The following is an 11,789-nucleotide window of genomic DNA, read 5'->3' as shown; positions in this document are numbered from 1 at the left end:
TAGTTTTATTTTTGTTCTTTAGTATCTGTAAAAAATTTCTATTTACCAATTACATAGATATGTAATTGGTCAGGATTAAATCAGATTTAAAAAAAATGTGTTTGTGCTGGGTCTGAGCGGATATAAACATATAGGCGATCTGGGTTATAAGCTAATAAGTTTCCGGTAAACGATTAACTAAGCTACATTATATTCCTATGTGTTTAAATGTAAACGCCCTAAATTCCAATAGATTAAAAAATGATGAAAATACAAACTTAATATAACCAAAATATAATAACTTGATACAAAAAAAAATAGGTAATTTAACAATGTACTCATGCAGTTCTAATCGAATATTTTTAGGGAACTGTAATATATTTGTTATGATGAAATGATAATTTTAGCCAAAAAACCATACTTTAAAATTAAAACTCACACTGAGCTCTAGTTAACACTTAATAGAATAATATTTTACTTACGTCTAATTTTGTGTAGCTAGTGAATTATATATAGAGACACATGCTCACAAAAGGAAGCTTAGCTTTTTGAACTTAGTTGTAAAATAATACTAGACGTTTTGTATTCACGTAGTAAAATTGTACATGGATTTATGTATTTGTCAGTCAGACATTTATTATATAATATAATATTTATCTCAGATTATATAAGTTAAAATGGAATATTTAGATGTGTTAGTAATAGTGAAATATTAGTATCGTAATAATAGTTTTTGTATATTTCTATTTTCGTTTTAAAAGGTGTTTACTATCTACAAAATCAATCCTTTGGCGTCAACAGAATTCATATTACAGCTATTTTTTAAATCATATAAACTAACTCGAGACATAGTTTTTGAGATGTCTCTGTTAGCACCAACGTTTCTAGTTTTATTTATTTTTAAAAACTTGAAAAATATAATCGTAAAAATTACAAGAAACTATTATAACTAGATGAGTGCATCATCAATATTTGATTACTATATAGACTTTATTCCATTATACATGAGATCCTATGTCTGAGTTCATCACAAAGGAATAAAAAACTTACGCCAAAGGCTGTAAATATTAGTACTNAAAAAACTTACGCCTAAGGCTGTAAATATTAGTACGAAAAAAATTACAAACTGAATAACACATTTGTATTCAGACCACCTCGTGTAATTCTCCAGAGGTTAAACAAGCCTCAAAGAGCTTTAAAGTTATTTCGGATGTTATTCATGCTGTTTGTTATAGATAACTTAATAAACAGAAATGAAATGATGAAACTTGTTACATATGTAACAGGTTTCTTTGATTTATTTTTAAAATTGTATGGTAAACCAACATGATAAGTTAAAAATAATTTTACAAAATTATAATTATAGTTGTACTACTATATTACCCATGATAAGTTTTGATATTACGACTTTTTTGTAAATCATTAAAGTTAAAGCAGCATGCAAGTATTTTAGTTTAAACCAATGAAATTCATTTTACTACGGGTGATTCGTAGGAACATAGCGTGTAAACTATTTATTATTATTTAATAACTTTTATACTGGAAATAATAAGAATTTGTCTTGAAATTATTTTTTTTATATAACGAAAAAACTTTTCTTATAACTGTCATTATGATGAGTACACTTATATGGAAATATATTTATTTATTTTGTCTATTCAATAAAAATAAAAAATATGGAAAACTTTATTATACCTGTGAACTAAAAAATACCGGCTTTTTTTATCAAAATTTTTGATCAATTTTAATATACTTATAGTTAATGCTGAGGTAATATCAATTATATCAGGAAATGCCTTATACATATATTTATATTTTATTAGAAACTGTAAATACTGTCAAATGATAAATTTAGCTACTATATGAAAATATATATATAATCGGTTATTTTGAAACTTATACATTTCCGTCTCATAAAAAAAAAAATTCGCTTATCTCATGCATATTTCCATTGAAGCTTAGTTTTATGGTGGCGATTTTAATTTAAGCTTATTTCAAATATGCTTTTCCTTGCTAAGCCAGTTTATTGTATTGGGTTTTCTGTTAGTATACAATATAACGCTCACTGAAAATAATTTTTTAAAAATTATTATTGGGTTCGGTTTGGTTTGACAAAATAAGCTATTAATAATATTATTATATTATGTCAATCCAAATTCACTAATTTTAATAAAAGTAATGGAATAATGTCTTAAATTTCACTCTGTTGTATAGTCAATTTAAAAGTTCAATGAAGAGATATAAGAGATATAAGAGTTATACATTTAATATGTTTATATAAATTTGATTTGACGCTTTATAAATGGAGAGTATTTCAACAATTCTACAATATTTTAATAATTTTGTATTACACATTATGTATCACACATCTCAAAATATAAAAAATAAATTGCATAAAAAAACAACATTTAATAAGAAATCAGAAAGTATATTTTTAATACTAATGATCATTCGATTCATAGATGAAAAATACATATAATAAAAGCTGTAGAATGTAATGTACTTAAATATAATTATTATGAAATATTTATGATTTATTAGTATACATGCTCAAGCATACTTAAAGCATTTAAATATCATTTATAAAAATTATAAAACAATTTCCTGTAATTTCGATTATCTTCTATAGATAACCATCAAAACTCATCTCAAATGTTTATGAGATACCTTAGTTTTTTGCCTGCACATTTGATTTTCATAGTAAAATAATTTTGCCTACTTATGAAATCAGTATAATATAAAATTTTATGTTATGAAGACAGGCTATAAAACATCAGATTAAATTATTTTACTCATTGATATAAAAAGTCTGACATTGTATTTATGATCATAGAGTCAAATACGATTTTACTTGATAATTTTTATGTTCTCTGATTTTCACAGAGCAAAATAAAAATTTCAACACTTTTTTTGTACAACCAACTACTAATGCAGTTAAAAGAGATAAATGCATCCTCATTTATCTCTTGCAAGCATAAATTTAATGGTCTAGTAATTTTTGCATACGAATAAGTCAAAAGGCGTGAGCACAGCCTATTTCATCATTCAAGTGTTAAATTATTTTTTGTTGAAAAGCGCATAACTTTCTGTCCACTCATTAATTTTATAAATACCAATTTTCAATTTTTTTTACGTACTCAGGTGCCGTTGATCTACTTTAGTATGTGACCACAGGCAAAAGAAATTGACGTGCAATACAAGCAGCTGGGTGTGCTATGCTAGCCAACCATTATGTTCTGCTCCTGTTGGTGGCTGGTTCAACCGTTATCACTACTTCGGTATTATCTTTACCCCAACAAGATGCAGGTAACGTATTTTAATATTTGTTATACAAATTTTCAAAAATAAAAAAGTCTAACAGCCGTAAATTCATATCATCGCATAAAGTTTCTGTTCTAAAATCAATGTATATTTATAGTGTATAGAAAAAATAAGAATAAATAAATTTGAAAGTACTGATTATCTAAGTCTGATGCAAAAAACCAATCCCATTACAATTGAATTCAAAAATTTACTGTCTCTTATATTTAAATTTTATACGTAACTTTTTACTTTTGTTGTACAGAACTTTAACCAACCAATATTATAAATAAAATTATTTTTTTCCCATCTTCACTCATTAAACTTTACAATGTAATATATTTCAATAAATTAACCCTAAATTATGGTACTAATTGTTTTTAACAATTATGTTAATTGTCTTTAAAATTAAACATTTAAAAATCAAAATTTATGAATTGAAAAAATTTAAAATATGTCAGATTTAAACATGATAGTTAAATATTTTACTTGTTAAGGTAATGCCATCATAATAATACTTAGCATTTTGAAATATACATACTAGATATCAGATATCATTCGCATGCGCTGTTGTAGTAGTATGTGTCAGGGCAGCCATTGATCTTTACCCAAACCCTTAAAGCACTTAATGCAAAACAAAGTATATATATACAATATGAAAGCGTGCCAAATAATTTAGGATTTACTAGTAAAACGCACGCAAGTTCTAATCAATTTGTTTATCATTGTTTGGCTTTATTGTACTAAAATATCTATGTCTTAAGCTCATTATTTCTATTACTTTATGAAATATTCTTAACAGAAACGTAGTACCACTTAAAGAAATATACTTATAAATTAAACTATAGTACTTGTAATAATTTCAACTTTAAAATATATTTTTGTTTATTATTTGAATATGATCTAGATTCTAAAACTAATATAAGTTCCACGTACCATTGTAGAAACAAAATAGACAAATTTAAAATCTAATTGCTTTTGATTGATTAGAATCTTTCTAAAGTAAATATTATTATAAAACCTAACTGTGTATTATTTTATACGCAATAATATTTATTTTTTGAATTATAAATAATAATTAATAAAACAATAATTCCCTTTAATCTTTTAATGATAATATAATATTAATTTATAAATAATATTATATCAAATTAGTAATATATAGTTAATTTTACTTTTTTTAAATAGAAATTTTGTAATGTATAATTTAAAAATGTAACAACTATATTGTTTTTTATTTACATTTCTTAGTTAAAAATGTTTAGTCATTACTAAAAAAAGTTCAAACATTGGTCAACCTTTAATATTTTGCTTCGTGTTTCGTCATGCGTTATTACACATTGACCTAAACTGAAAATAATTAATTATCTACAATACAACCCGGAAATTAACCCTGAGATTAATTTAATAAACCGTTTTTTTGGCATAAGTATTATTAAAACTGTCTTTATGATGAGTACACTTATATGGAAAAATGATGGTATAAATAATCATTAACTCAATCATTTATCACAAAAGTTTATTTATGGAATAATTTTATTAATTATATTCAAATAAATTTTCATATAATGTACGTGATAAAAAAAATTATTTCTAATTTACCATAATACTGAAAACCTTAAATTTTCCACCAACTTCAAATAAAATTTATTTGTTGAATTAACCATAATATACATATTTTAATTGAAACTTAAGAGATACCTTATTTATTATAACTTGATGATACTCAAAAAATTAATTTTGGTTTTACATTTTATAGTTTAGGTTTACCGTATTATAACGTATAGTTTATCGTATTCAACACGTTAATTAATCATATAACTAAAGGGGTTCAAATGGCAACATTTAAGATCATTATCAACAACAGGCTATACCTACCATAAATTATCATTTTGGTCAGAATATCTGTTATTTTACCACAACTACTAGGGTGACTTCACTGGGCATGAACAATTAAAAGTTTTTTATCTTTTAAAGTTCTTTATTAATTTATATTTGGCATCATAGTCGTAAGGTTAAAACATATTTGTTCTCTGGCAACTTATTCTATAATTTTAATGTAAAAATATTTATAATTAGCTAACATGAAAAATTGTAATTAATTATTTTATGTTGAATATTTATTAATAATATTGTATCAAAAATGTTATATTTCACAAAGACTTTACTTAGATTTTTATTTTTTTTTAAAGCTACTAACTATATGTTACTACAATCAGACTAGGAAATTTTTTGAGTTAAATACAGTGGTGTCGTTCACCAGTTTCCATAAACTATTTTATAAGCATTATTTAAAATTAACAGTCTCATAGATATTCTGTAGAATTTTTTCAATCGTACTAACTTCAAAAAAGCAATAAAAGTAACTTTTTCTTCTATTAATTTAGTCTGAATTTTATTTAGGTAAATCAAGACAAATCTAAGAAATTTAAACTTTTCGTTAGTTTTTTAGAATATTTTCTTAGTATCAATAGATTTAATGAACTAAAAGGAAAGAATTAATCAACAAAGCTTTTATATAAATCAGCGAATTTTATAGTTATGTAACAAATCGGAAACCTACGGAATGGTAAAATTGAATTATTTATAAATACGATTTAAAATTCAATTCACAAAGGCAATATTACAAGAGATTATAAAAAATTCCAATCCGCAGCAAGTATTTATAAATTAATACGTTCAGAAAATGTAATATAAAACTGAAACTTTTTCAAATATATTTTTTATACTAATTTCCAAAGATAAACTTTTAACTGATAAAAATTGTATATTGTACAATAAAAATACGTACCAACTTTGTATTCTAAAAAAAAACAAATGATCTTTTTTAAGCCTTTATTAAACTAAGAAATTTGAATAATATATATATATATATATATTAATAATATCATTTTTCAAACGTAAAGATAAAAATTATTTTGAAAAATCCTAAGTAAAAACAATTTTAATTTTAACAATTCTTCACAATCTATACTTTCAAATAAATAATGTTAGACCAACATTTTTTTTTCTCCAGAAAATTAATTTGAAATGTTTTAACTAGTATCGTATGTACTATACTACCATTCGTATCTTTAACCCACAATACCTAGTGAGGTTATACATTTTTGATGTATTGTGGTGTAACGTAGCCCTATTTTACAATACCAGGAATTCATGAGGTATCGCACAACAAGTTTACATTGTTAACATAGTCCGATATCTTAGTTACAAGCATTTTATAACGAATATCAAAATCTAGTACCAGGAATCCATAAGGATAATATACGTGATCGTAAAGCGATGTGGACATTATGACCAGGTATAAGGAGTTAAACGTCGCGAGCAACTTTCATATGGCCACCTACTCGAGCGTATGGACGCCTGTGAAATGCTATAGACACTCATTGACACTAACATTATTTAATAGGTTGGTGGGAATATTAATTATTAATTATACCGACGATTCTCATAAGTTCCTGGTACTAAAATACTATCATTCGTATGAATTTCTGTAAAACATGACCTTTATACAATAAATACAATGACCTTTATAAGTATCAATAAATAAATCGCACAACGGTTCATATTGATACTTAACTCTACTAATAACTTTTATTCACTAATGAAATTAATTACATTACTCGTTTAAATAAATTGTGAAAAAATTAACGGTTCTATTTCCCACACTTGACATACTACAGAGGTTGGTGGCCCTCTTTCACATGTTAGAGAGTTCTTAGCTAAACCAATGATGGACGGGACCCAACCCAACCCGCTGTGTTTAAATAAACTGCACTACACTAAATTCAAAGAGCAATAACTTTTTTATTTTTATTCTGTAACAATTTTATGTTCTATATTCTTACTACTAGTTTTTCTAATGTGTAGTGAACGAAAATTATAAAGATGAAATTGCTCGTGTTGTCTAGTCAAAGCATATGAAATATTTTGTAGCGAAATTGCACTAGCGTAATACATGGAAGACCTGTAGTTTAAGTCAATTAGAATTCTGCTCAGATGTATTTTTAAAAGAATAGCGGTCAAAAACGATAAATTTTTCACAACTGTCAAATCTAAACTCTCCACGTACTTGAAAATAACAGACTGATAAATGTAATCTACGTTTCAATAGGTAGAAGAATCAGTACAGAAATATCTCAACACCCGAATATTAGTTTTTCATTTGGTAATAAAATACAATTCGTGTTGTTACACATTTTTTTAACTCTCGAAAGCTTATGAGTATTATGCATTTCATTTGTTACTTATAATTTGGTACAAAGTAGTACAAATATGCATTTTTATTGATATAAAAGCATTCCATAATTTCCAAAATGATTCGTCTCACAGTTAAACATTATTATAATAATTAATTATCACTGATTTTAAAAATTATTTAAATATAAAAATACGCTTTTAAATATTAAGAGAAAAAAATGTTGTAATTAACTCGAATTCCAATATTTTTTTACAGACGTGTCTAACACGGAAAAGAAATTCGGTGACAAGTGTGAGGTTAACGAAGATTGCAATTTCAATGGATCTATGTGCACAATGGACCGAAGTAACAAAAAAGCAACATGTCAGTGTCGTCCAGAATTGGCAGTCACTAATCACATAAATAAATGTGGAAACAGTGAGAGTTTTACATACATAAATTTATCGATTATTTTTTTTTATTCTGCTGTTATTATTTGTGTTACCTAATAAAACTTCTAAACATTCGTGCAACAATCCATTACTTGATTTTAAATAGTAATTTTATTTGGGGTTAAGAAATGAATAAAACGTAGGTATAAAACTCTTATTTTTCTAAAATTATACGAACAATTTTTATGAACGTAGATTTCACAAAATACAAAACTGACGTACACATAAATTACAAAAATAAAATATTAAAAAACATAATTTATAATAACTTTATTGTCATAGAAAAATTTTTTAATGATCTATATTATAACTGATTAAAAAGTATGTGATTTCTTCAATTAATTTATAAAACTGCACAAATAGTACTGTTTATCAAAAATAACAGAGATCGTATCCATTGTCATATAAACAACTGTTTATAAAAATCATGTTATTCTCATGAATATAAAAAAAATTATTTATTTTTAATATAGCAACTAGTAATAAATATCAACTTAATGCTAAATTTATGTAACATTCAATAATAATTATGTTTCGTACAATTTCATGTTAAACAAAACTATAATATTCATTCACATAATTATTTGACAAACCCAATTTTTTTTTAGCGAATTTGATCATTTGTATTTTACTTAATTTCACGTAATGACCCACATCACATTTTTTAAGTTTAATGTTGATATTTATCTCTCAATACTTCACACAGTTCAACGCCCTTTGCAAGATATAATATTGATACAGCTTTACAAAAGGTGTATAACATTTTTTTTAGCAAAATTACTACGAATCTATACCTATTTTGTCTTGCCCGAAAACTTGAATAAATAAGAAATTAGTACACAACACATAACTTTTGCAAAATCAATACAAGTTATAATTATTATACTTAACTTATTTATTTATTAAAAGTTTTAGAAAGTTACATTTAACTAAATTTATGCGACCCATTTGTGTTTATCGACAAACGCTATTATTATAATAATTACATCTTTGTACAAGGAAACATTATTCATAAAAAGTAATTTTTTTGAAAATATGAGGGGTCTTGAAGTTTTATCTTTAATGCTATAATTTATTATACAATCGTTAAACATATTTCTATATAATATTTAATAGACATTTCGTCCTCCACTATTAAAAAAAATAATAATAACACTACTATGCTTAAAAGACACCATTTATGCGATTAAAATTTCAATAGTCATTCTTTTCTCCCTTCTTGAACCTCTGCCTGAATTCAAAAATGAGAAGATAGTTTATTCATCTCTTGTAATTCACATTTTCCTCGTATATAAAACTCATAAAATGTGCAATGCTCCTAAATTGGTTAACAATAAATAAACGAAATACCATTACAATATAATCTTCTTCTAGAATACAATTTTTATTTTATGAAAACTGAATGCTTCCATTTCAAAATATTGATCAGAGTATTTAATACTCTGATAAATAATATAATATTCTAATAATAAAAATATAGATTAATCAATATTCACTATCAAGCTTAGCTTAATTATCATATAAATTTGAAAACAATGAAAAACTACAAATCATATAATAGTTATAGTTTTTCTACTTCAAAACTCTAATCTTGAATTTGTTCAGCTGAACTGATTCTAAAAATTAAAATTACAAAAAATCAACAAACTCCTATTCTCCAATAAAAACTAGTTAATCAAATTGACACATCAAATTATTTAATAAATTACATTGTCATATTGTTTACATATTACTATAAGATACTTGACTTCCATTTTAATACTCAATAATTATCTTCAAACTATAACAATTACATATATGTGCAATCAGATACAGGTCGTCATGTTTATATTAGGAATCCTTAACTTATACAAATACTTTTAACTAGAAAGAAGTAAATTATAAGTACATCAATATTAAAAACTTACCACCCTTCATTCTCGTACTAGAACTTTTCATATATATGTTTCAATTAAAATAATTTGAAAAAATGTATTTCGAATTAAAACAAAAAGCTATAAAATCTATTTACGAGTGCCAAACAAATATGAAGTTAAACTAAATGTGTACACAATTTTTTCTTATTTTAAATAATTTAATATATTTTACTAGCTCATCTTTCAACTACCATATTAATTTTAAATGAAATTTTCGTTTCTTTGCTATTTCATCAAATAGGAAAATGAAAACATAAGATCACTGAAAGCAGTAATTTAATAAGGCGCCATGTTATGCAAATTAGATACATGAATGTAATCGACAAATATTTTGACTACAAAGTTAAATTATTTTGCCAGAGACTTAATTTTAATTATGCGTTAACAAATACCATTCAAATGTATTTAGTTAGCGCACCAAGAATTATTTTTAATTCAAAATAATTGATTTAACGAAAAATGCATTTGTAACAAGACAAATAATTAACCATTTTATTTATTTTACTATGTATTTTGTGTTTTGGTATACAATGAGCAATGAGAAAAGAAAACATTTTTTCCATATACCATATATACATTGGTATACTGTGACTGGTCATTAGCCATCTTACTATTTTCTTGTATGTTAATCGTTTGACATGGTCAAATTTTAATTTTTTTTGTTTTGATTGATTTAGTTCCATTTAACTAGCAGGTACAAAATGTTGGGTTGTCAGTTTTTATGTACGAATTCAGACAGTCAAGTGTGTTAAAGTGAGATTTTATTGTATTCGCTCAAACATTTTTGTACTTATCATTTTTTTTTTCACGGATGTTTTCTGCAGTGTACTTATGTAAATGAAATTTTTGTTCGTGACGTTAGCCCAACCAATCTGCTGTTCTTAGTCCCTCCGAACTGGTAATGTATTATTTATCTATTTAATGTTTTGAGCCTCAATTGAATATACCGTTCCTTAAGCACATGTTACAGTTTGTAGGTGTTGTAATAATTTATTAAGTAATCTCTATTTTTTTTTTTTATTCTCTGTTCCCTTTAATTTTAGAAGGACTTTTTTGAGTATTCGATTTTCGCCTTTTATTAACTTAATTTGTTTTAACTTAAATATAAAGCCGAGAGGTATTAATTTTATCATGCTGTGTTTATCATTATTATGCGTCTGTCATTACTTTTTCTCTGTTTTTTTTTTTTATCTATTAAAGTCCCCTTAATTGCTCATTTTCTAAGATGTTTCGTCTTCAATTGAGTTGTAAGGACTGACTTGTTTGTATTTCTTTACCCTTCAAAAATCATCTTCTCTAGTTTATAATTTATGGGCAACCGCCTTCTATAAGATCATACCAGTATCATCATAGTTATATGACGACTTGTCAAGAGGATTTGTTTTACAAGGACTATCAATAACTCTCCCAACTTCAATTACATATTTAATTACTTTATAAGTCTACAATTACATCAATATTTAATATTAAGTTGACATTTATTAGTAGCTCAACTCACCTATGACACAAAAATTGAACAACATAATTTTTATTATTATTATTATTCATAGTTCTTATTATTTTTGAAAATATTTTAATACATTTTTTAGTCTTACTTTAGTGTAACGTTATGTTTCGTTAAGTAATTTGGTGTCCCTCGTTTTGTTTTGTTTTATGGCGCCATTTAAGGTACAGAGTTGTGATCCATTGTAGTCACAATTAAAATTTCAACGTGTACACTTACACATTCAATTCATTTTTCATGACATATACATAATTAAAAACCCAGCACAGGGGGGTCGCGGCACAGTGGTGACGTGGCATAGTTGGATCAAGTATAATGATATCTGACAGTGATTAAAATCACTATAAAAAAAAAACGCTTCGATGCAAATCTTTAGATAGTGTTTAATTTTAAAAAATTGGTGGATTATTCCAAAAGCTTCATAAACTGCTAGTTCCTTATTAATATCCTGATTAAGA

General features: G+C 25.1%; 2 protein-coding genes across 3 annotated transcripts in view; one reads left to right on the top strand and one right to left on the bottom strand.

Annotated features, from left to right (window-relative positions):
• The window catches only part of LOC126905103 (4-hydroxy-2-oxoglutarate aldolase, mitochondrial-like), a 21,379-nt gene extending 20,789 nt beyond the window's left edge, over nt 1–590 (bottom strand). For both annotated transcript variants that reach the window (XM_050684514.1, XM_050684515.1), the window contains exon 1: nt 462–590. The gene's annotated coding sequence lies outside the window, so the exon portion shown is untranslated. The remainder of the gene's footprint in view (nt 1–461) is intronic.
• The window catches only part of LOC126905104 (uncharacterized), a 35,410-nt gene that overhangs the window by 15,766 nt on the left and 7,855 nt on the right, over nt 1–11,789 (top strand). Inside the window, exons 2-3 of the mRNA XM_050684517.1 lie at nt 3,121–3,285; nt 7,736–7,897. Coding sequence (XP_050540474.1) covers nt 3,195–3,285; nt 7,736–7,897 — 253 coding nt within the window. The 5' untranslated portion in view covers nt 3,121–3,194. The remainder of the gene's footprint in view (nt 1–3,120; nt 3,286–7,735; nt 7,898–11,789) is intronic.

This window comes from Daktulosphaira vitifoliae, unplaced genomic scaffold, assembly GCF_025091365.1.
Source record: "Daktulosphaira vitifoliae isolate Bord-2020 unplaced genomic scaffold, ASM2509136v1 Scaffold_4, whole genome shotgun sequence".
NCBI lineage: Eukaryota > Metazoa > Arthropoda > Insecta > Hemiptera > Phylloxeridae > Daktulosphaira > Daktulosphaira vitifoliae.
This window is presented reverse-complemented; position numbering and strand designations above follow the sequence as displayed.